The 27,679-nt window shown below is 36.3% G+C and overlaps 1 protein-coding gene across 4 annotated transcripts in view; it reads right to left on the bottom strand.

Annotated features, from left to right (window-relative positions):
- The window catches only part of LOC127968881 (vesicle transport through interaction with t-SNAREs homolog 1A-like), a 127,455-nt gene that overhangs the window by 76,222 nt on the left and 23,554 nt on the right, over positions 1-27,679 (bottom strand). For 2 of the 4 annotated variants that reach the window (XM_052570271.1, XM_052570268.1), the window contains exons 5-6: positions 26,638-26,658; positions 20,912-20,996 (exon numbers count right to left, since the gene is read on the bottom strand). In XM_052570271.1, coding sequence (XP_052426231.1) covers positions 20,912-20,996; positions 26,638-26,658 — 106 coding nt within the window. The remainder of the gene's footprint in view (positions 1-20,911; positions 20,997-26,637; positions 26,659-27,679) is intronic. The other 2 variants (XM_052570272.1, XM_052570269.1) reach the window with 1 other exon arrangement.

Here is a 27,679-nt window from a genome sequence, read left to right as displayed (position 1 = left end):
GCTCATGTCAGCAAGCTTTCTTAAGTTTCAACCAATGAGAGTTGGCAGTGCTTAAGTAGGGGAGTGGTCAAACTCTGGAACGCCCTCAATTTAATGGGTTAAATTAGGGGTGAATTGATGTTAAAATCTGGGTCAAAATTATTTATTTAAAAAAAAAAAAAAAAAAAAAAAAAGTCTATACTACTTTTTTATCTAAATAAAATACAATAAAGTAAAAATTATAAAAGGCTAAACTATTCTATCCAAATAAATTAATTTTAAAATTTTATTGCTACAGTATACTATTTTATCTAAATAAATTGAAACAAAATAATTACAATTTCTATACAGAATTGTCAAAAAAATTAAATAAAACCAATTAATTCAAATTCATTCGAAATAAAGATAAAAAAATATTTAAAATGCTATACTATTTTGTGCAAATAAAAAAAATAAGACACATTCTATAATATTTTCACAGAATAAATGAAACATTAAACTAAATGTTTACAAAATAGAATATTATATATATATATATATATATATATATATATATATATATATATATATATATATATATGAAAAATAATATACTAAAACCTAAAACCAATCATTTTAAATACAATTGAATCTGCACAACATTATACAGTACATCATTTTCCTATGCAAAGCATATACATTTCAAGAAGAATAAGATCACCAAAAGGAAATGATACTCCTCCAGTTGATCGTTATCATTTTAATTAGCAGATGAGGATCTGACGCTTCAAATTTTGACATTTACGCCACAGAGCACTCGCGTTTCCTATCTTTGGTCTTCGCAAATGGGTTATCCTGTCCAAAAGTTATCATCGCACCGTTGCAGCCCCTGGCTGTGCGCCGTGTCCTTGGCAAACTCTCTCGTTGTGAGAGTCTCACACACACACACACACTTCTCAACAGGCACTGATTGGGTTTAGCTTTGGATCCTGCTTGTCTAGTAAGCAGAGATCACAGATAACATAGAAACACAATAATGCCACCCCTGCCATCTCAAGGGCCTGAGGGTTTGGGCAATACTGCGCGTGTGTGTGTGTGCGTGTGTGTGTGCGGTACCTGTCGTGACAGAAGCCGTCATGAGAGAAGGAGGAAGGTGTCACTGTAGTGATGTGTTGGCATGTGCCCTCAGGTGCTTTTAAGTTGGTTGTCATTTTGTTATTCGTTGCCATCTCTTGGCCCATTATTGAAATAAATAACAAAACAAAAAATTAGTCGTGTCATTCAGAGCAGAGAAAGACGGAGGAAATCACATTGACACTTGTCACAAACACACCTCTCGCCTGCGTCTCCTCGACAGCCCTCTCTAGAGACCTTAGCTTAGCATTAGCCACAACCAGCCTCCCTCCCTGGAGTATAACAGCGAGGCCTAGCACCTCCCAAATGCGTAATTCTTCTACACCGTATTACGAGGTTAAGCTCCATGGCCTCGAATCTGTACGCGGCACATGATGCGAAGATCTGGGAGGAAGTAAATAATTTTCATAAAGTCTACTACAAATGTCTTCAGAGACATCAACTACAGACTCTCAAGCTACTATGTGGGAAACATGAAAATGAAAAAGGCAGAATTGCGTAAAAAGAAAATCTAAATCAACAACAGAGCAAGGCGGGGTCAGGGAGCTAGTGAGAGCCATCCTAGTGGAAATATGTGGGACCGGGAACAGAGGAAGGCCTAGCGCTCTGCTCTGCCCAAACGGGAAGTCGATCGATATGTCATCCGCTACCGCGATACTGGATGATCTTCTGCCAGGGGTTACCCTCACTCTCTGACAAAGCAGAGGAGGTGGATTCAGAAGAAAGGCCAACGAGGAGGATAAGAGGAGGAGAAAAACTAAAAACTCCATCCGTCTCTCTCTTTTCTTTTCTGAGTGCAGTGTGGAAGCCGTGGTAATGGATTTTGACATAGAGCCGGCAGGCCGAAGTGAAAAGAGGGAGCCGAGAGTTCAGTCGATATCTGAGTAGTGCGGATGGGCTAAACCCCTGGCACTCGCGCCGGCTGACCAGTGATCATTAGAAAGTCAATGAGTCCTCCAGTGCTTCAAGCCAACCTTCAGAGGGACCGAGTGAGGCGTTAGCTTTGCACGGAGCGCTGCATGGATGTACGGTAAACACACAAAGACGCACAACCTGCTGCGTATGTGATCACGGACATAAAAGAGAACTAAAACCGCCAAAACCTACACACTGCTGACATGAAGAGAAAGATAATCATCTCAAAAGTCAATGTAATATCTAAATCAACCGTATTTCTCAATATTTTCTTGCTTGACTTGCTTGACTAAAGCAAGTCTTAGTTTTATTAAATCATCCAAATATAATCATTGGCTCAACCTCTTAAACAACTTTCCTTTCTGCTGATGTCACCAAGCAGGCTTAAGTTTCAACCAATGAGGAACTGCATTTCAAGTAGGGAAGTCGTTAAACTGCAAACTCTGGTATGGAAGAATAAGGAAAGCACTGATATAAATGGCCGATATTAAGATATATAGATGTAAAATTAAACTAAATATTAAATACAAAAATAAATTAGTATAAAATAAATAACATTAAAATCACCTGTGATTTTAGGCCCTATTATACATAAACGCATAACAGTAAATGGCCAAAATTTAAATTATATGCTATTTTGTCAAAATAAATGCAAATAAAAATAAAGAAAGAAATAAAGAAAAAAATTCTTATATACAACTATGTTAAAAAATAAATGTATATGTAAATAAATAACTTAACATTAAAATTAAAAAGCTAAAACTAAAATCAACTGTGAATTCATGCTCTATTATACACTGTGATAATAATAAATGGCCCAAATTAAAATTATATACCATTTTGTCAAAATAAATGTAAAATAAAACGAAAAATTATAATAGAGTAAATGTAAATGAACACTAAACACTACTTCAAGTGAATTTAGGCTCCAATAAACATAAAATCTTGAAAATAAATAAGTAAATAAAAAACTACACATGAATTTAGGTGTCGCTTTACATTAAAATAATAACTGAAGTTTGCAAAACAAATTATATTTAATGGTGTTATTAAATCATGTTATTAAGATTAAGCGAGCATTAGATGAAGAAAAAAAGGTCACCTACATTCACAAATAAGGAAAATGAGTACATGCAATTAATCACCCAACATCAACCGAATAAAAATCTGTAAAACTGGTTGATATAATCATTTGGTGATGAAATCGAGGCCCGCCCTACATTTCACTCAGAAATGTCACGTTATGGAAGTAAAACGGGTCGTTTCATCGACTTTAAGAACATGGTGGCATAGAGGACAGGTCTTAATTGAACACATCTTTTACATTATTGAGTATCTCCTGTCCTGCCCTGTGCAGTAGACACAGAGTTCCCTAGAGAGGGCTGCAGAACTGATCCAAGGGTCAGTTCTGACGTGGCCTTTCACCTGCACCCATGTATATTTAACAGGCTCACCTCCAGCCTCCAATTCTCCTTAACTAAACTCACAAAGGCAGGCGCTCGACTGCAGAAAACGGCGTTCTGTTTTAATTAGCTTTAGTAAAGCACCTCGCAACTTCAAGCACAACAAAGACACTCATCAATCAGATGGGGCTGCTGCGCTGAGGCTGATTTGCAGAGCGTCTGAGCAGATAGACAGGTGTTTGCATCGCGCTGGATGTGATGTGACTGGAAGCTTCTACTCAGTTTTCAACCCTCAGGGCCACCTTAGGTCTCTACCTAGTCTTTCAGCTAATGGGCTGCATAATGGCAAGTTTGACAGAGAGGGAGAGAGAGAGAGAAGTAAAAAGCAAGAGAGAAAGAGCTGCGTTCATAGGGCTTAGTGAGTGACGTTTATTACCCGACTACTGTTGAGCTCTATGACTAAAACATTCTCCGCTCAGGCCTGCTCCCGTGAACTCCTGATTTGGGACATTGGGGGGAACGGGGACCATGTTAGGAAGAGGCTCTATTTGATGAGATTAAAGTATTATGTGCACAGGTCAGTCTTACGTGCTCTCAAATCTGTCGTGATGTTTACTGAACATGTTTCCCTGATCTGTGAGCCTGGCTTGGCTTACGTGGGTTGTTTAAACACAGCTCACTCTGGAGTGACAAAGTAAATAGACTATCACTCCTGATCAAGAAAACCCAAAGGGCAAATAAGAGGATTCTGATGGTGAGAGTAACAATATGCAGTGATCACTGGAGCTAAAAGAGCAACCTTTGGATATTGGGATCCTCTGTGGGAGGTTGGATCAACATAATATGGCAGCAACCGGGCAGGCAGGATGTTAGTTTTTACCTGGTAATGTGTAAATGTGTATAAACATTTCCTTGTACAGTCTTCTGTCATATTACCCTGATAATATGACATATTTCCAAGAAACGACATTCAATTAAGTAAAGTGAGACTTGATTTTATCTATTGGGAATTGAATGTGAAAACCAGGCTCTCCATAACCTGAATGAGAGTTTGTAGGATAAAGTGAAGAACTACGGTGCATGGCATAATGGAGTACAAATGCAATTATTAAGCAAAGATGCATTAAATTGATCAAAAGTTGGAATACAAACACATTTATAATATTACAGAAAATTGTATTTCATATAAATGTTGTTCTTAACTTTTTTTTTCTATTCATCAAATAATCCTTAGCCAAAAATAATAATAATAATAATAATGAATCACAGTTTCAACTAAAAACAGCAAAACTGTTTTCAATATTTAATGATAATTATTATTACTGATCACCAAATTAGACTGATTTCTCGAGGATCATTTAACATCATGTAACACTGCCATTACAGGAATAAATTACACTATAGAATATATTATAATAGAAAACAGCTATTAAAAAACAGCTTTACAATCGTACAAATATTCCACAATATTACTGTTTTTGTTGTATTTTTGCAGCCTTGAGATGGACAGACATTAGGGGACTTTAAGGAAGATTTTAACCCCAATTTGAACCCCCTAATGATCGTGGACTGTAGCCTGAATCGCAAATTGCGAATTGGGGTCATTACAATTATTTGTCTGTTCCTGATTGAGACGGAGTGTCTCCAAACTCAAATCGCAAATATCAAACTTGATCGGGCTGCCTCTGACGTGATAGCCGCGATAGCCAATGAGAGTCTAGCGTCACCTACCGGATGTTGCGTGCTTCTATAGCTGAAACTTGGCAGCCACAAAAATGCCACGAAATCAGAGTACCTTACCCATATTCTTTTTTTATACTTTGTTTTTCACTGTGAAACGGAATGTGCGCCTGGAGAGCGAGCTGACAACGCCGATTGTTTTTCATCTAAAGTCACTTTTGATCTCGCGAGTCTCTGCGAGATCTCGTGTCACTGTGAAATCTTTTTAAAAAATCTTACCATCCCCAAATGTTCGAACATACAATTTTTGAGAGTCTGAATCAATTATGTCAGACAGCGCTTTATGGGAGTGGGCCATGCTGAGCTCTTTCATTCTTATTTTCTCTTCACAATTCGTTGGTTTTTCATGTAATTTGGTGAATAAAGATATTTAAACAGAAGCATATGCATCACTATATCAGTTTGGATTTCATGTTAACCATCCAATTGACATATCAAAAAGTGTTTGTGTGTTTGCTTATGTGAATGCATATTGATGTGTCATCATGTGTCTCTGCTCATGTATTGACAATAGCGGGGTTCTCTCATGTGCGGCAGTGTTTGTAATTGCGACTGATTCAGGTTGGGGAGGGCGGAGCATCCAGCTCTGCTGCTAACAAGAGGATTCAGACTCATTGAGGCCCCACTGAAGCCGCGCCATCCCTTTGAAGGGATTATTAACACATTTTGATTACTGTGGTCCAGTTGTCACAGAAAATATAACCTCCATCAGAGTATGAAACAGACAGCCTTTCTGCCCTCTTTTTCATCTCTTACCCACTCTCAGCCCAGCCTGGCCCACTCAAAGCAATTCACTAATTACCACAGCAGCCATCTTAAAACCCACATTAAGGCTGTATTAGCTTGATGGAGAAATTAGTTAGCCCCTCTCGTGTCTCCTTCACAAGAAAAGCCATGGTTATTTTCACATGCAGGACCAAATCAATGACACTGTTCTCGGACCATAGATAGAAATAATTACAGCACTATTTCCCATTTTTAATAACTAATCTAGAAACTAAGGAGTATGCAAAGATGTTTTTATTATTTAAGTATACTGCATAATGACTCAATTTAAGATGACTCCACAGGCTTCAAAAGATTCCATAAGATTCAAATGACTTCATAACTAATTGAACAAGCTTCAAGCTTTTGTAAGATGATTCCTAAGACGAGTCCCTACGATGACTCCATAAGATCACTCACCAAGATGATTATCAAAATGACTCCCTACGAGGTTAGCATTACTCTATAAGTGACTCCATAAGATGCCTCTATAAGCTTCAACTGACTCCAGACAAGTTAACTCATCAAAATGACATCCTAAGATGACTACAGCAAGCTTTAGATGACTCCATAAGCTCACTCCATGTAAGATGCCTCCACAAGCTTCAAAAGCCTCCATACAAAATGACTCACTAAGCTGACTCAAATATCTTGCTAAATGACTGCATGATGATTCCTTAAGATGACTCCACAAGCTTCAAATGACTCATGATGATTCATCAAGTTGAACTAACATGATTCGACAAGCTTGAAATGACTCATGACTCACCAAGAACAACTAAAATGACTCTACAAGCTTCAAATGGCTTCATATAATGACTCCCTGAGATGACTCCCACTAGCTTCAATAGATTCCATAAGACGGCTCTAATATATAACTCCATATAAGACGATTTATCTAAATTACTCACCTAAATGACTCCACAAGCTTCAAAAGGCTCCATTATATAGCTCCTTCACACAGCTTCACAAAGGTTCATAAAGTACAATAAAGTGCCCACAAGCTCTTCAAACGGCTCCATAAGAATGTTCTGTGACTTTACATGAAATGAAGAAAGGTTACGGGTGCTTAGTAAATTGAGCAAGGAGACTCTTTCCCAGTAACAAGAACAGCATGAACTGAACCATTACAGAGCTGTTAGACTGCACAAGTAATCAACAGAGCATGCTACTCTCAGTTTGGATCACTTACAGTTAACACTTGGACTGAAGGCCTAGGGATATTTGCAGACGGAAGACAAGTCAGCTGTTAGATACCTTTCACATAATAAAGAAGCAGCCGATTATTTCTTTCTTCCTTTATCATCCTTTACAAAAATATGCTTTACTATGCCTTTGGAGCTTACAAAAGTAAAACAGATGGCATGCTTATGTACCAATGCACCATCTTTTCATGTGGCGTCCTTTAAAGAAGTCTTCCAAATCAAACAATGTTATAAGAATGCAACATCTGCTACACACAGTCTCAATTTGATCAATAATGTTATTAAGAATTAAAGCAACATAAAAACATCTAAAAAAGTGACTAATCTGAATGCACTGTGTATCGTATCTAATATAAGCTGGACTGCACGTGCGACTGAATATCCGTTTGTGAAACGTATCCCCGTAAACATGAGAGGATGTGAGAGAAACAGAGTGTGTGAAGTGTGCAGATGATCTGTGGCTTGTCTAAGTAGCTCAAATCAAAGGGCAGGATGGGCCGGAGTTAAGTAGGACAGGGCAGGACCGCTGGGAAGGGGGATGTTAAAGCAGGGCGTGCGAGATAGAGAAAGACTGGGAGAGAGGAAGAGAGTGGGGGATAAACGTGGTGATCAGGTGTGAGTTGTCAAGAGGTAGCTTCTGTTCACCGTGGTCCTCCTGGACAGGCTGGGCCCAAACGGACAGAGCGGTGTTGGCCCAAATAAATCCAGGTGGCCCAGGATGCTAAAGCTACTCCAAATAGATCACATTTTCTTTATGTCTCTCTTTTCTTTCTCTCACTTTAGGACATTATTTAGTCAATCATTTTCAGAAGCATAGGTGGCGCTGAAAGCATTTGTCTAAGAGTGCATTTGTTGAAGTAATAAGAGTCCTGGGAATATTCCGATATGATTTTATGATACAAAATATACAAATAATACTTTATTTGTCTGTCATTTGGCCGCCTCCAGACTTCTTTCCGGACTATTTTTATCTGACTGAGCCAATCATGAAGCTGAAGAAGCTGGCAATCTCTGGCAGGCTGAGGACTTGGGATTGCGTTTTTTCATGTGTAATCGAAATGAGTATGCAGCAGCAGATGGCACTGGGTGTTTCGTGTGAGATTTTTCAGAAATCACCTCACCATGGTCAATGCGGTTATGCACGGCAGCTCGGCCTTATGGGTTTGTTGATGAAAACAAGTTCGCTGAACACTGAACAAAAACCTATACTATGAGAACTACTTTAAAATCTCCTAAATAAAAACGTGTTTTTATGTTTAGTTGTTTAATTTAAAAAATATATATATAATGAAATTAGATTAGAAAATTTAGAAATGTATACATTTAGAAAATTATAAATATAATTTTTTCTAAATCAAATAAATCATCTGAATTCTCTTAAATCAGAGGTAAAATAATGAAAAAATAAATAAATAATGAAACATTTACATATGCATTAAAAATACAAATATAAGAACTAATTGCCAACTAAAATTCAATTAAAAATAAATAACTAACTGTATATATTTATATACTATAATTTCTTAGAATATTTTTCATACAATAAATTAGATAGATTTAAATTGTACATTTTTTTATTAAAAAACAAAATGGATCTACCAGCTAAAGAAATTTTTACACAACCCTTAATAACTAAAAAAAAAAAAAAAAAAAAAAAAATGAAATTAGCAAAATAACTGTATAAAGACATCAAGAAAAAGGAAGAATTACAACAATATCCATCTCTGATTTAAAAGTGTTACAAATTAAATGATTAAGATGATGCACAAATATTCAGAAGTCATATCTCAGCTGCTACGAATCACGTTCCTACAGTAATATTAAACCATGTCTTCTCTAATTAGATCAACTTGAATTCGACATGTATTCATAAGCTTTTAAAAATAAAAATAAATGTAGAGGTTAATGCAGTACTTGAACAATCTATATTACATAGTCCATCCTTCTAAAAGCTTCCTACCCAACAAAATATTTCCCTTGATCCTATTTACAATACGATTATGATTTTGACTTGGAGTCAAGGCACCAAACCACTTAAGCACAACACTAAGACTACAAATCATTTGCTCACAGGCAAAAACTCAAAGGAAATTAACCTTGACTATGTTGTATCCCAATCGAAAAATTCTGTATCAAATATGGACACAGTGACAAAAAAAAAAAAAGAGCTGAAAAATTTACAAATGAATGTGAAAATATTCCTAGAGTATCATCTTGTTAAATTCAAACTGACATCATTGGTGATGTGACAAATCCAGTCGGCTCTTTGTAAGGGGTGAATAACAATAGCTGAAGTATCATGCTGCTGATGTTCAGTATCGGCCCTACACACAGATCTGAAAATACTGATGCTCTCAGCAGGGATTCAGCACTGCACACAAACACACTCACTCGTTCTCTCCTGCTCCCTTTCTCAGCACACACACATGCACATAAAAACACAGTGCTAAATAAATAAAACTCAAATGAGCTCCTAGAGTTGTGAGCAAAGCTTATCTTTTCAGGAACTTTCAGCACCAGGAGAAACATCCAAAGACTCTGAGAGAGCTGAGTGGTGGAGGCCTCTTGTCCCCCAGTGTGGAGACGAGTCTTTGAGCCCGTGCTTTTTACAGTGGCTCAAGGGCGCAGCCTATCTGCCAAAGAGTAGATTGCAACCTCCACTCTCCTGCCTATTATCACTTTTAGGGAGATTCATTTATGTGACAGTCAAACTGCAAAAGACAAGTCTTGTTAGTGAGCTTTGAGGTGCAATGTCGACATATTTTCTATAGAAAAAAACAAAATTATTCTAAACCTTACAAAATGAAGTAATCAGAGGTGAACCGTAATTAATTGCACTGAGCGGCAGGGTTATCGCCTTTTAAAAAGGATCTGGTTCAATAATAGTCTTGCAAACTATTATTAAATATGTCAGGACGATGGCAGCAGGGTTTCCTGCACAACTCAAAATGGGGTGCGTGGCAGCCCCCCCACTGTATTTGCGCGGCTCCCTCCCCAGACAAAAGTGAAGCTGTCCCACTGACTGACAGATGGAGCCCCCAGCTGACAGATCGGGCGATGTGTTTCATGTTCAGTGGGCGTCCTGAGCCCGCGGCCGCACCGGCCCAGGGCGCGGCCCGCCGAGGAGGAAGCCACTTTGAGGGACGGTGTGACACAAGCAGCCGCAGAGGGACAGACGGACAGCGCTAATGATGGGCTTTTTTTTTTTTTATATGTGCTGGAAACTGTGGGGTGGTCAGCATTGAGATACGCTAAGCGTCGCACATTGAGCCATATTTAATCTGAAAACAAATAAGATTATCTGTGCTGGGTTAACTATCCATAACAAAGCAGGTCCAGCAGCTGTTCAAACGTATGACGATGAAGCCAGTATTGTCGTTAACATCTATTAAGTTAATAAAAAGTAAGAGTGACTGAAAAATACATTGTTGCTCATTAGTAAAAAATATGTTTGGCCAAAATGTTTCAACATTTTATATATATTTGATTATTTTCCTCCATATCAAATGTGACAATAATTATAATAAAATAGCAGTTTATTATTACAATAAAACCATATTTTAACTTTGAATAAGATTGTTGCTATAAACTAAACAATAAAAATAAAATAAAACTATGCATTTCTTTTCTTTTTTTAAATAGAAGTCAGACTGTTCACAATGGAGGGCTTTTTAGATATATACATTTTTTATCATTTATAAAAAATATAGCAACCACAATAATAATCATAATAAATTACATTTGACATTATATACAAATTATATTCAATAAATACCACTATAATAACAATTTATAATAACATTTAACTAAACTACATATTCTATATGTTAAATTACAATTATAAAGAGCTTATTTTCATTATGTGTGTGTGTGTGTATGTGTGTGTGTACATTATACATACACACATACACACACACAATTAATGGAATGCTACAATACAATGCTTATTTTTATTTATTTTACATTTGTTTATTTATTGTTTGTTTGTTTTAATTGTTTTTAAACTAAAATCTCTAATTTGAGTTTTTAGCTTTGATAGTCACTTCACTAATGCCATAAAATCTATTTGAAAAATCTATTTGGAAAAACTGACTTTTTTATTTATTTATTTATTAATTTAGCATAGTCAAAATATATTTTTCAGGGTTAGAAAGTATATTATCTACAAAACTTTCATTAAAATGCGGTACTCTGAGTGGGACCGTTTCCGGTCCAATGCACCGAGAGACATAAATGCAGCGAGAACAAACAAAACTGGAAGCACAAGTGAATCCTAAACTGCTGCCCTTCTGTACCCACTCCGCCTGAGTTTTCAGAGCTCAGTCTGACTAGTTTCCTCTCTTTATCTCAGCCACCCAACTCTCTGCGACTCCTTAGTGAATTACGCTTGCTTTTCAACTGCCATCAATCTGCTGTCATCAGCGTGTCACTCCCATCACACAATTATCGTTTATGATCCTCATTCCGCAGTGACAAGGTACTGCCACTCTCTCTTCCCCCCTCTCCACTTTTTCCTTTTACTTCATTTCACTTTTTCTCTCTGCTTTTTGATATTGCGGTGCCTCAGATGTGCCAGCTCTTTAAAGCGGCCGATGAGGAAGCGCCCATGGGGGTCCTGGGTATTCGCTTTTGTCTTCCATTTCCTTCCAAAACAGTTTTATTTAACGCCATCCAGCTCGAGTGCCCTCTTTGACTCCCTCCGTCAACCAAAGGTCAATGAAAGAATGTTTGTGTGTGTCTGATATAAATAGACACATATGATCTGAAATTAAAATTTACTTTATGCCTTTCTCTCCCTCCCTCCCTCTCTCCATGTTTCTCCAAGTTACTTCAAAACCATTTTAGGTCATTAATGCTACAAACAAATTATTAGAAAATAAAAGAAGACAATAATAAAATAAGACAGGTCACATTTTATATTATAGTGCTGTAATTGTATTTGCATTTAAGTAATTGAATAGAGCAAGACAAATGAAGTACATGTAATTAATAAAATAATAATAACTAAAATAAGCATTATATGTTTTATTGCACGTTTATTGCAAATACTATTGGATTAAGTAATATGCATTACATGGATACACTAATGCAGTAAATAGTAAATACGGAAATACTAAGATGCAATTAATGTAATTATTAGGTAATTAATATAGTACTAATCTTAAGTAAAATAAGCATTATATATTTATATAACTATTTCAAAAATATTATGGAATTAAGTAATATGCATAACATTGATTTGATACAATAATGTCACAATAAATGTAATCATGTAAATAATATAAAATAATAATAAATAAACATTAAATATTTATGTACATTTTACTTAAAATATTATAAAATTAAGTAAAACAATAACATGAATACTTTAATGTAATACACAGTAAATACAGCAAAACTAATGTAATCAATATAACTTTTAGAATAGCAATAAAACTACCTAATTAAGATCAAATGTATATATTAATATAAATTGTATTATATATAGAATTAAGTAATATGCATAACATGGATACTGTAAAGTAGTAAATAACTACAGCAATAAAAATGAAGTAATGCACTTAATATAATAACAACAACAAAAATAAATAATAGTAATACAATTTAAACTAAATATTAATATACATGTATTAACAATATTATAGAACTAAGTAATATGTATAGCATGCATACTGTTAAGTAGTTAATATTAAATACAACCATGCACTTTTAGTGCAATAATAATAATAATAATAATAATAATAATTGTATAATATAATATATATTAAAATAGTTTAATTTCATGAAATATTATATAACTAAGCAATATTAATTTACATATTTCAATATATGCAAGTGTTACAATAAGTTTTATTTATGTTATGGCCATTAGGTTTATGTTATGGAATTGCTTCAGCAAACACAAATGACGAAAACATTATTATTATCATACATATTCAGTGTATGTTTCACTCTTTCCTGTTCTTCAATCCCACAAATTCAGCTTTTATATGTGTGTGTGTGTGTATATGTATATGTATATATATATGTATATATATGTATATGTATATATATATATATATATATATATATATATATATATATATATATATATATATGCTATTCTCATCCTTTAGTTTGATCTAAGACCTGAGAATACTGGATATTTGGATGCATCTAGCTGGTGTTGCTGGAGAGGCTCATTCAAAAGATGCAAGTGAGAAGCTTACCTCTCAATCTGTCACTCAATAGTTTATCTAGAAAAACGGATCTGCTCCCCATAACCCCAAAGGAAAAACCTCTCAAACTGCGTTAGGTGACTAAACAGTCAATGATCGCACTTAACATGAGCAAATATCGTAATACCGATTGGAATATATCAACACCTGCACTCTCTATTGGCAATCGCAGAGACAGAAAGATGCGAACACAAACACACCAGCCAGTCAAGTTTGTTGGTTCAGCTCTTGCATTAAGAGCCTGTTTGCGGATTTCACCATTGTGAAAGTTTGGCCCTTTGTCTAGCCGCACTGAAATCAGTGAGCGCACCTCGGCCACCGCAATTCAAGCGTAAACACTTTTGTGTTTCCCCATATTATACTGTGGCTCAGAGACCTCAAAATCCTTGGAACAGCTGAGTCCTTCGGTGTCAAAGATAATGGCGATTTATTGCAATGTGAGTTTTTTTTTTTTTTAAAGGCCCCCCCTCCTCCTCCTCCTCCCTCGCTCAAACCGATTAAAATTAAGCCGTAAACATGTGAGGACAGAATTAGCACATTTAGCGAGCCTGTTCTCCCACATCCCATTTTCGCTCCGGAGCGGCTGATCCCTGCAGCCGAACGCGGGTGCAATTTTAATGACGGGGACCGTTTTTGAAGTCCAGATGAAAAAAGCGGCGCTTGCCGTTTGTGGCAGCGCTAGATACGGCGAGGCCGGGTCCGGCGTGATTGGGGGGGGAGCGACACAAACTTGGACTTTAGGCTCTTCGATAGTATCGGTGTCATTTTCCTCTCCACGATAAGACGCCTCGCTGACAAGGCCCGATTAGGAGAGAAAAAAAATCATTATTACATCGCCTTTCATCCGCCGGGGGGTTTCACGATAAACAGCTCACCCGTTGGTAGATTTACAGAGTCGAAAATCTTATATTGCGCTCATGCACACATCCCATCACTTATATACATATTTCTTTGAATCAATGTTTTACGAGAGCTTTACATTGTGTATACATATTTAAAACACTCTAAGTTCAAACTTCCGAACTACAGACTTAAGTTGTAGCCAAAAAAAAAAAAAAAAACAGATCTTCTATGAGAAAATGCCCTCATTACAACACAAAAACCCACCATTGTCTTTAGAATATCCACTCTAGCTAAGTTCTCCTTTCTGCATATCTGCAAACTCTGCTATTGAAATATTTAACTCTTGTGGCTCTGCTCCGTGAATCAAACAATTATCAAATAACGGCATATTCTTTTTGAAACACAATACAGCATTCAGATTTCAGCAAACTACAAAAACCCAAGTTATTTGGTATGCTATACCTCGAGGAAATCCACTTCACCAAATTGTCCTCATTAAAGAGAGAACAGTAGCAATGTGCTGAAACTTTAAACACCACTATACAATGAAGGAAATCAACTGGAACAGCTAAGCTGAAATAAATAATGAAAGGCAATGAAACTAATCAATGAAATTAATTAGAGTGGAGATTTTGTACCGAAAATTTAATTGTATGATAAAAAAAAATTATTAATTAACCAGCAAAAAAAAAAAAACTGCTATAAATGTATTATTATCATTATTATTTTTTATGTGACCCTGGACCACAAAACCAGTCACTGGGGTATATTTTTAGCAATAGCCAAAAATACATGAGTCAAAATAATAGATTTTTCTTTTATACCAAAAATCATTAGGGTATTAAGTAAAGATCATGTTTCATGAAGATATTCTGTGAATTTCATACTGTAAATATATTAAAACTTAATTTTTGATTAGTAATATGCATTGCTAGAGCTTAATTTGGGCGACTTTAAAGGCGATTTTCTCAATATTTATTTTCACCCTCAGATTCTAAATTTTCTAATTTTATTCTATCCTAAAAAAATAATAATAATCTTGAAAAATTGACCCTTATGACTGGTTTTGTGGTCTTGGGTCACATATGACTTTAGTTGAAGAGACTGTTTAAATATTTTTAACAATAACAGCAACTATTCAGTACATTAATGAATTTATCTAATTTCATCATTTTAATTTACAATCATCATCATCATTATTATTATTATTATTAAAACTACTACTACAATACTTAACGTTATATAACTAAATATATATTTTAGGTTATGTAAATAAATATAAAAAAACAACATTATTGAATGTGTTTAATTTCATTTTGACATTTTCAATTTAGTTACTATTATTATTATTATTATTATTATTATTATTATTATTGTTGTTGTTATTGTTGTTGTTATTATTATTATTATTATTAAAGCATTGCTTTATATTATATAACTAAATATCATATTATTTTGTTTAAGAGATTACTGAAAAGATTTAAAACCAAAACTCACTTTAATGTTGACATACTTAATTGTATTATTATTGTTATTAAATTATACTGAATAATAATAATCATCATCATCTTCAAAAATGTTTCAAGTGCTTAAGAAGAAAAGGCCATGGCAACACAGAGAAATGACAGTTAAGAAAAAAGGGAATTCCATTCAAAGAACCAAGTTATCAGTTTTATAAAATGCTAGAAAACAACCAGAAAGAGTGGAGGAGAGGGATGAAGGAAAGAAAATGAAAGAACGATAACATGAGGGAGAAAGAAAGCGAGCTAGAGGCAGTAAGACGGAGACAATCGCGTGTCTGTTACTGGGATGCTCTGACACCCATGGACTGACACAGCGTGTCTTAAAGCCGTGCTCACGCTCAAAAGGAGCAGCGGTTCTTCATGTTTACAAAACATATTTATTTATTTCTTCATTCGATCATTTATTTTGTTATTTATTTCTATCGGGGGCACTCTCGGCTTCTCGGTAAAGCCTGCGACAACAACTACTCTCCCCCCTCGCATGCTCTTTAAATACCACTGCAGAAAAAATCAAACCGCTCTCAAACAAATTGATGTACTCTTTAATACAGCCGTCACATCATCACAGGGTCCTTGCGTCGTCTGCCTTGGTGACAACTGCAGGGCTGCTTAGCTTAGCCGCCATGGCTACTGCTTTGTTTGTCGCTTCAATGATTTATCACAAAAAAGGAAGGAGAGAGAGAAAGAAAAGACGGGCCTCTCGATTGAGTCATTGGCACCTTTGATTGACAAGGCCTAATCAGCTTATCTGGGTACTAATAAAGATGATGGCCTGCGGAGACACTCTCTACCTGGCTCTGCGTGAACTTTGGGCCCTGGTGTGGGCCCCAGGGGCCAGGCCCCGACCCACTCTGCTTATCTAAACACTGCTGAAATCAATCCCTAATGAGCTGGTTTTATTTTGCCCCATCGATCCGCTGCCACAGCGGCTGCTACGTATTAAAAGGCCACCGCTCTGCTCCTTACAGACGCCGTCTCGTGTTTATTTATATCAGGACACTCCGTTAAAATTAATTTTGATTAATTAATCCGATTTTGAGGTCAACTGTCTGAGATTAATTGTTTCCTAAGAAAAAACAACAACAAAATATTCTCCAACAATCCCAAATGTGACTGCAAATAACAGAATGAGACCCCCTAGGCATTTTATTTTCCTCCATACAAAACATCTTTTGCCCACTTCCTTGGCTTTCATAAACAGCCGGGCATTTCTTTGATTAGGGTTTATTTAACGCTTGTGGGCTCTGGGACATCTCTGATTTAAATGCCTTTAAATTGGCTGATTTGCTCCCTCCTACTGTACTCCAGGCTCTCTTCAGGCCGGCGTGCCTCTGGATCAGGCAGCTTTCAAGTGGGTGCCCTCTCCTAATGAAGACCCATACTTTATTTATGAGACAAACAGTTTGGTAAAAAGCTCTGCATGTCCAGAGAGCACTCTCAATCTCTCTCTGAGGGCCTGGAGTGCTCCTGACATGATGCTTGTGCTGGACTGAACGCATCACACACACTAAAACGCGCTTAAAACACACATTCACGGTCTCCTCACTGACACTCTGCAGGTGCAATCAAAAAAAAATAACTAGGACATTTTTCTTTTATAATCAAAACATGTATCAAAAACAAAATAACCTGACAAATCATCCCAAACAATATTTTTTTTTGCTCAGTACAGAGTTTAAAGGCTGTCTTATTGAAACCATTGATAGAAATAATAAAGAACATGTGACCTTAAATGTTTTAGTAATTTTTTAATTGCTATACGATTTGCAAACTAACTGATATTATTTTGATTCTAACTATTTTATTTTTTTAAAGACTTTAAATGTAAAAATACTTATCTTTACATAGATAATTTATAAATATTAATACTCCATTACTTTATATTTATGAAATGTAGAAGTAATAATAAAATGTGTAAACAAACATACAGGATGTTTAGATTTTAAGTAAGCTATTATTTCAAGACGATACATTTATTATTTGTTTGTGTGTATACATAATTTAATTTAAAAACAGTTATATGTATTATTTTATACTTAAAGCCAATATAAAATAATACAAAAAATGTATTGTGTATTACTGTGTGTATACTTACACATATTTATATATATTCAAACTTCAATTCAATACTCGTCTTAAAGAAATAGTATGTTTAAGTTAAAAAAAAACATATTTTTAAAATAAACTAAATAAACAACACACAAATTTTTTTTGATAAAATACAAAATTACTACCGGTAATTATTATTTTATGAAATAGAAAAGGTATATAAAAACATATATAAATATCAAATATATTTTATTTTTAATTTATTATTAGTAGTAAATAGTCATTATTTATTCTCTATACTAATTTAGAATTGTTTTGTTTTGTTACAGGACAGCAGAAACCCGAACGGCCGGCGTTATGGCAGGTGTGGATTGCCGCTCGAGTGAATTTTAACAAACGGTCCATAAACTGGCCGATCCAACTCAGTGTGACACAGAGAGCGTGGGTCACAGCCGCAACCCAAACAAAGCACATCTATCCCTGCAGCTCTTCAACAGCCACCAAAGCGGGTCTGTGTTTACCCCAGCGATCGCTGTGCATTTTGCACGCGGTTGCTGTGCCCAAATCCCAAAAGTACAGGGTTTGTCCTTCTTGGGCCGCTTCAGTTTAGGACTACCTGCCGCTATGCTTTTAAGATCCAGGTGTGTGTGTACGTGAGTGCTGGGGTGGACAGTGGGGTCAGGGATTAGGATCACAGGAGTGAGAAGCACAGGCCGAGTAGCGCTTTAACGCGGTTAGAGAAGGGCTGAGTAAACAGTCATTGTTCTGCGCTCGCGGCTCCCACACTGAGAGAAGGGAAGCAGTGCGGCATTGTGACGGCTCTCAGAGGCAGAAACCGTCCTTTATGGGAGGAAAACTCCTCTCAGAGGGAGTCTGATCCCGCCGTTGAAATCTACGGGCTTCCGCTTTGGTATCTACTAGAAAAGCAGAAAATTCAATTGGGCAGACATAAGTAAAAAAATGTGTCTGAATAGCAGAAAAACAAAGGGACTTCATTCAGTGAACTGAACATTAGAGTTGTTCCGATTCCGATACTAGTATCGGAAATATCTCCGATACCACAACAAATTCTGGCATCGGCATCGGCGAGTACATGAACCCATATACCGATCCGATACCATTTTCTTAAAAAAGACCTAGTTATGACCGCAAGCTTTGCCTAACCGCTGCACGGTTCTTCTTCGCTGCTCAAAATGCATTGAAAACACAGGAAGTTGTGCTGTGTTGCCACAAGCAACCCCTGTTTAGAGCAGCGAAGAAGAAATGAAAACGTGTTAGCAGCCCTTATCTATATATGACTGGATCACTCATCACATTCTAAACTGCCAAAAGACAGTGAAGCCGCTACTATATTATAGATCAGTGGTTAGCAGTATGTCTCTGTAGTACCGGTAGTTACAGACTCTCGAGTATATTCAGTACCGGCAACTGCGTTCAGTCGCTTCCGTGTAAGTCAAAACGCAGGGCTCCAGACAGTAGCCGAATATATACTAGTGTCTGTGAATATTAAACTGCAAAATACTATTTAAATATTACTCCCGCAAAATCTACATCTCTGTGGGTGACTGGCACAGATGCGCGAGAGCTCGCTGTTTTGTAGTCTCTGCTGTGTGTCATGAGGACACGAACGCATAAACCGTCACTTCATGAGAATTTACCGTTTCATTTGAGAATACTGTCATATCATAAACACAGACACTCAAAGATCTTCATGGCAGCCCATTAAAATAAATGTTTGGTTTACATGAGTAAATTGACAATATATAAAGCTACTGTTGTAGCCTACAGTAATAATAATACATCTCTATAATAATAATAATTATGCCTAGATGGTTGCTTGTTTTTTACTTGTTTTTTACTTGTTAGAGATTATCTGATTAATAGATCTTTTTTTATATTCCTAGACTTATTTGTTGCAGTTTTTTTATACAGTTATATTGTAAAACTTAAATACCTTTTTTAGTTTGCGGTGTTAGATTTTTGGCTGCATTTGAAGTTCTTTTTTGCATAAGAAAATAAATAATACTGTCAAATTCATGTTAGATAATAAAAATACTGTAATAAATACAGTAGTTCACCATGTATTTGTTCATGTTTTATTGAGGGATCTGTCTGAAGCACACCATAAAAAAATTCTAGCAATTTACACAGGGCTAGTAGTATATACAGCTGTATATACAGATATACACCCAGGTATCGGATCAGTACTCGGTATCGGCCGATACCCTGAGCCCAGGTATCGGAATCGGTATCGGGAAGAGAAAAAGGGTATCGGAACATCTCTACTGAACATATATATATATTTATATATATGAAAAATATGTATGCAGGGCAGGAATGAAAAAAAATGAAGCACAGTCTTGAGAGGATCCAAAATAAATGCAACTAAATTTTTCAGCGGGGGATGCAGATTGCATTTATGAATTTGTGAGTTGTTCTTGCGAGACATCAAACGCCAGTGGTCTGTGCAACCCTTTCTTGATTTGAATTATTAACTGTGTCGACGTCGCGCGCAAGCCACCCCGCCATTATAGTGTAAATTAACAAACTTTTCAAAACTAAGGCAGGAGCCGAAGAAAGCCAGTAGCTTCTTGAAGAACGAGCTTTGATACGTCTCTGAGGAATACACTCTGCTTCAACAACACGGTGACTGTCAGGCTGAAAAAAAAAAAAAAAAAAGACTGCTGATTCAATCGATTTCAGATCTAAATTAGTTCATTTTCTTGTATTTAAAGATAAAGACTAGCCTTCAGACAGGGGCGAATCAGGTGACGTCTAAGGTGCTTTATTTAGAAACCGGTTTATTTAAAGATCTCGTCTTTATTTAGCTTGAAAAATTGCAGGACGGTGGAGGCAGGGTGTTGTTGTTTGTTCTAGACGACACGCCATCATTTGGAACCCATATTAAAACTCTCTCTCTCTCTCTCACCACACACACACACACAGGTAGGTGAATGGAAATAAGGTGGTGTGTTTTGTGTGAGCCTAACAGTACTGCGCTGCTGCTCTACACCTCTCTCCCTCTTGCTTCTCTTTGATGTGCTCCTGAAAATGTCACCAGTCGTCAAGGCGTTTTTTTTTCTCCACTCTCTCTCTTTTTACCGTGCATACGAGCGAGACAATTTGCTGTCGCACACCCCCCTACCCAGAATGCCTACCGGTTTCCACCGCTATCTGGTAGCCAGCTTCCAGCCTCCGAGATGACCTTTCCAGCCTCTCGGTGTTGTCCAACAGATGTGCTCTCTGAAAACAAACCACAGATGGAAAGAAAACAATGAGAGTGATTGAGAAGACTGGGACATTATTTACAGAGACATTTCCAACACAATAACAGACACACTAAGACAAAAGGGTACAGACCACTTCGTTTTAATTTAACTCATATATTGATTTGAGGATGTCTAATTATGAGTTGCGTTTTCATAAATTGGACTGATCTTCGTGCAAATTCCAAAGCAAAAAAGGAAGGAGCTCCAATCTAACACCTTTCCTTCTTTTTAATTGAGGCTTCCTTTTTGCAGTGGCTTTGTTCTGAAGGTGTTGCCAGATCTCATTACCTCACGTTTAAAACCAGGGCAAAGATTAGTATGGGAGGGATGGCTAATTGAGCTGTAATATATTTTCAAATGCTGCTACAGATTACCCAATATCTGTTAGTCTGAGTTCAGGATGATCATAAACCTTGTTACACTATGTTTTTTATTTGATGTGTACACTTCTACAAATAAAGGTTCTTTATTGGCATCTGTGGTTGGAACCTGTATTTTTAAAAGTGTATGCTGACACTCTAGTGTAAAACACTTGCTGGTTTGTCTGCTGTGCATTTTGGATGTTTTGGGGTCACTGTAAATAATGCAAACCAACAAGGTGTGTAAACTTTTTCAAGGAGAGGTTGGTACGTTATTTGGTGAGTTACAGTTATAAATGTAAGATTATAAATGTAAGATTAAAATAAACATCAAGGTGAAGGACCAGATGCATTCATATTGCACACTGTGGTCAGCATTTATATGTCTTTCAAATTATGACAACTAATTTCAGTAAATTAATAACCTTGGCCATACTGAAAACACTGAAGTGGTATCAGACTTCTTTCAAGAACATAAAACAACAACAACATAAAAATACAGCAAATTAACAACAGTGTGTGAAATATTACAATATATTTTTTATATAAAATAAAAATACAAATAAATATATTATTATTAATGAATTTTTTAAAGTAAAATATTCCTGTATTACATATGTGATGATTTGGTGCATAACAATCTAAAAAAATTCTTAATATTAATTTCTTAATATTATCACAATTGAAAAATTGTGCATAGGAATGAATAGGAAGTTGAAAAGAAAATCTTACTGACCCCAAACCTTTGAATGGTAGTGTGTACATAGTATAAATAACAGAATTTATGCAAAATATCTAAATAACTCATACATACTTAAATATATCTGTGCTAGAAATAAAATAAAATGGGGTCCAAAAATTCATTAGTAAAAAAAAAAAAAAATATGTTGGATTTTTCTTAATTTAGGCTTTTCATTGCTAATTATAGTACACAAGCAAAGATTTAAGTAAAACTTTTCAAATGAATTTCAGCAGTCTTTAGTTTGTCCCCATCTTCTCCCTTTAAAATATGATGATCATGTGATCCAGCATGATTCAAGAATGATCCAAATCTTGGGCATCAGAACATCAATATTTAATACAAAGAATTTCACATGATCAATGTCACAAATTGACACTTATTTCAGATTCTGAATTACTTTAAGTCAGTAATGAATATTTTGCATTCATTTCACATCATGATTTCTTTGTTTAAAATTGGGCACAATCCTAAAACTTTATTAAAACTAAACTATGTAGTCTTAAACTTTTAAACTTCACTGCAGATACAAAAAAAAAACTAAGATTCATGCACTATTTTCTGGTAAGTCATATCATTTATGAGTGTGAACACTGAATGAGACCGCTGAATTTATATTTGTAAATACATAACAGAGAGAGCTAACTACATTTCTAAAGGACATTTACCTTTATTCCCATTTACATGCACAGAAAGAATACAGGCATGGGGGAAAAGCGAGAGAAACAAGTTTCCAGTTCTAGTTAAGCTGTCAAAATATGTAGCGGCTAATCACTCCAAGGAAATGAAATGAAAAATAGACAGCATTCCACTTTTCAAAGTTTGACAATCACAGAGAAGGGAAATTGTCTGAACTTTTTTTTTCTCTTCTCCTCCTCTCGGTTGACAGATGTCATTTAAAATAGCTGAAATATGTTTTAATAGTTTAAGGGAGGGAGTGATCGTGGGAGATAGAGGAAGGGAGAGATGGAAAGAGAGAGAGGGATAGAGAAAGAGGAGAGGACGGGGGTGGGAGTGCGTATGGGGAAAGGGAGCCATCTCTGCCTAATGAGCCCCTCTGGATCAGCTGAGATGGAGGGGACGTATTGACATGCACCGCTTAAACTAATACACCTAGACCAGGGATGTGCCTGTGTGCCTGGAAGCACAAGGCAGCCGGGGATACTGACAGAGTAGCTCGCTCCCCCGTCTTCAAAGCGCTCAAGTGATTAGTATGTTATCATTACCATTCGAAACGTGATTTTCCTATTCCCTCTCGGCAAAGGTGACACGTCTCGGGGAGACGGCCAGCAGACTCGTGCGCCAGAAAGCCACTTCAAAGCTTTTTCTTGAATTTCTCTCCCTCGCTCGTTCTCACTCCCTCAGTCGGCCTATTTTTCTGAGGGAGGGAGGCTGTTGATGTCTATTGTGCGTGTGTGTGGGGTGCGGGGGAATGGGGGTGACACACACCGAAGGTGGCCGCGTAGGTGCAGTGACGACAACTTCCTGGAAACGTGGAAGAATGGTCTATCAAAACGAATTACCTCCCTCCACCAGATTCGTTTTTTCGATAAAGGTCCCACGCATCCGTAAGGAGATGATTACGAGTAACAAACACGTTAGACATAACGTATTAGTTCAGATATTAAAAACAAAAAGCCCTAGATGCATATCACTCACTTTCATAGACCAAAATGACCTGAATAAAATAAATTTCTCTTTATTCACTATTGGAGCAGCAGGACTGTCAAAATAGTGGAGTTCAACAGAAGCTTTTTTTTTTTTTTTTAAAGAGGAAATGATAATTATTGGTGCGCTCACGACCGCCTCTATGTGCACCCCTTCTCATTTGTGCCAATGCATGTATGCCTTTTTATCTGACACCTACTTTTTCTACAAAGACGTTCTTAGATACTATAAACGAGAATTTTATTTTTCCGTTTTTTTCTTTCTTTGCATTTTTTCTCTTTTGTGAAGAGCCGCACTTCAGTTGTAAGTTATTAACGTGGAGCCCAGGAACAATGCAACTGTGGCTCAAAAGAATCGTCTTCCCTTCTCTCTCCCCTTTTTTCAATATCAAACACGAGCGCTTACAATCGCAATTTTATAAAGTTTTGATGATTCCATATTATTTCAAATGGTGGTGGGGGGGGGGGTGTTAGAGTCAAAGTGAATAATGATGACAGCTATGATTCAGACTGACTATGTGATCTTCTCCGCCGCTTGTTTGGGACTTGTAAGAAAAGGAATTACAAGTGTCAAACAGCTGTGAATGAGGGTGCTAAATATTTAAACATGTTTTCCAGCTGAGGAAAAGTACAGTTTTAAAAAGCAGGCTAAGTGTGTATAAGCTGCATAGGCTTTGATTCAAATTCAGTAAAATGGGAAGGGGGGAAAAAACTGTGTGATTTAAAAACTCTACATTCTGGGGTAAAAACAAGGGCGGCTGAACCCACTGAAGATGTCTTTTGACCCAAGGCTGAAAAAAAAAAAAATGCTATACTCCCATTTTGTTTGGCCATGTGGGAAAAACAATAACAAAAAAAGGAGAAACACAAGTCAAGGTAGCAAAGAACGCAGAACTGTGAGGGGCTGTAAATTATAAATGCAGGAGGTGGTATGGCTCTACAAATGGGATTATCAGCAATAGGAAGTGAAGAAATCTAAACAATATACTGATGTTCGCACACACACAAACACAAGAGTCTACAAAGATCCTCCAAACCAGAGGCACTGCTGAATTTCTTCTCTTATTTGAGCTAAGATGATCTTCTAGCATGCTCTGAATTGTTTCCTTGAATGTTTCCGGTGTAGCTTTGAGATGGGGAAGAGTAAAGAATATCATCAGCCACTTAAGATCGATATATTTGAATTTGTGTTGTTATTTTTTACAGTACATAACAGGATGACACATACTTACAGTAGTAATGAATTAGGAAAATGATGCAAGTGTCATTTTACTTTCATAAGACGACAGAAGCGAAGATAAGGATTTTCTTTTTTGCATCCATAAATATTTAATGCGCCTTTACGATTTCTTCAAGATAGAAAGAATCAGACATTTGCATTGTAAATACTGTTATCTTTAAAGATAAGCAATCACTTACTAAACATCTTTACAAAAGCATGATGCAGTGCTATCGAGTCCTCCACTGAGAGACGGCTTCCTTTATGAATGAAGATCTTCAGATATTGTAGTCTGTGTGTGTGTGTGTCTGCATGCGTCTATGAATAGGGGAATCCCAAGTCCAAACAACAAAACACACACACACACACACACACTCACGACCCTAGACAGGAGATGAAGATACCGGCGAGCGAATGCACACACAAGCACACACAAACCGAGACGACGGCCTTTTTTGCCGTAATCCACATGCATGCTCACTTCCAAGTCGGATGAATGCTACAAATACAAAATGACATTACAAATCGTCCCCTTATCTTGGACTAAAAGGCAGGCTATTGTGTTTCTCATTCACTGAGTGGGGGTAACGTCTGGAGCTGCTTCCTAACACTGCACAAAGAAAACTCTGCAGTTGGATGTAAATCAATATAATCAATGTAAACAAACATTTAAAAATACTTTATTTTATATGGTGCAAATAAGGAGTTTATACCTGCTGTATACTACTTAAGAAAAGAATTACTTATTTTCAAAATAAATGGACTATAAAACATATTACAAAGGTGATAATTGTGCATATAGATGAAATTAGAACATAACATCATTCTAAAATTTTAGGATTGTTTCTAAGAAAAAAAACAAAAAAGATAGGTTTATATTAAAAGACTGCATTTATTTAATCAGAAATACAACAAAAACATCACTTTGTGAAATATTATTGGAATTTAAGAAAAATACCCTCTTTTAATATATTTTAAGATTAATTTATTCCCATGATGGCAAAGCTGAATTTTCAGTAGACATTAGTTTTCAGTGTCACATGATTCTTCACTTATGCAGGATATAATATCGGCCATATAAGATGCATCTTTTTGTTCAAAAACAGCTGGATGGTTGAAAGAACTACTTGACATTTAAAAATAAAATAAAAAAAACTTTTTCAATATAGTAAAAATTTTACCATGCAGACTACTAACAGCTAAAACAGCATGCACAAAAAAATAAAAATAAAATAGTAATAATAATAATGAAAAAAAAAAAACACAAAATAGTTAACATCACAAATTGACTAAAGATGGACGAATAGTGGACCATCATGACCAATCACTAAAAGAAAAGAAAAGCTTATCCAGATCTCCCCCTCCCTTGTTATTGTAACAGCATGTCTCGTTGCGTTTTCATATTGGGTGAATGTTTTGACAAGCTGATTAAATCTTTTAAGGTTTGGTGTGAAACAGCTTTGATTCAGTTCCTCATAGAGCAGTATGTAGAAATGAGCCTCATTTTGAGCTCAATCAAAAGAGACTTTAAAATCAGATTAGGCCTTTTTTATTCTGCCGAAGGGGGAAAATGAATGGAGGATCCGCGGGAAAAAGAGCAGACATAAACGGGAAGGAAGAGCAGCACTTACCTCTTCACGTAACTTTATCAACTGCCACATGAAGGCACAAAATAGAGGGAGGGAGAAAGAGAGTGAGAGAGATAGATAAAAAGCTGAGACATGGCAGGAAGCAGATCAGTCATGCGGCTGGGTACAGAATTAACCTTGACGATTTATCTGTTTGCATGTTTAGCATTTAAAAAAATCACAGACAAACACATTAAAAGAAGCTAAACACGAGACTCATGCCGACTTTTTTGAACAAACAAAGATCAAGTTCTCGTGCTGTCACATTAAACAAAGAGACTGGGAATGGATTTCTCAACTCACGACGTCTAAACTATCATCATCAAGGAAGAGGGGGAGAGAAACAGTCACATCACAGCACTTGATATGGCATAAGGGGGGAAAACACTGGCGGTACAGTAGGATAATACAGATTTTGTACAGTAAGGATTGAAGCTTTGAGGATTTAGGCTCTTTAACAACAACTCCGCAGGACTCCTACTTCTGGGCTAAGAAACAGAAAGCGACACCAAGAAATGCTCCTTTTCATTATTACAGGACATGCCCGTCATTTCTGACTAGCTATCAATGTCAAATTAGTGTTTTATGCATTAGGCCCATGAGGGACGAACATGTATACATAAACATAAAGCCAAGCAGTTGCATCTTATTATGGAAACAACCTACCATGGAAGAGAAAAAAAAGAAAAGAAATCGCATGCATGGGTTATTTATTTTTTATGAAAGGGAATAGCATATTAAAACTAGTAAAACAGAGAATGCACGTATTGTGGTGAATTCAGCGGCTCTTGAATGGTCTCTGAAAGAGGCTAGCATAATTTCAATTTAATCAAGTACATTAAGCATTTAAAGAAGCTCTTCATTATAGCCTCTTTATGTAACAGGCGTCCTCGGCAAAAGGTGAGTTGCTTATCGGCAGCACGAAACATATTCAGAAGAGAAGGGGAAGGACAAGTTTCTTAATTTGTCAGCCGTTGCAGGTGATTTTTTTAATCTCCATTTCTTGCCAGAGATTAAAGGTTAGCAGATCTAAGGGGAAGCTCTG

The sequence above is a fragment of the Carassius gibelio genome, chromosome B12 (genome assembly GCF_023724105.1).
Source record: "Carassius gibelio isolate Cgi1373 ecotype wild population from Czech Republic chromosome B12, carGib1.2-hapl.c, whole genome shotgun sequence".
NCBI lineage: Eukaryota > Metazoa > Chordata > Actinopteri > Cypriniformes > Cyprinidae > Carassius > Carassius gibelio.
The sequence above is the reverse complement of the archived record's forward strand: the minus strand, read 5'-3'. Positions and strand labels throughout refer to the sequence as shown.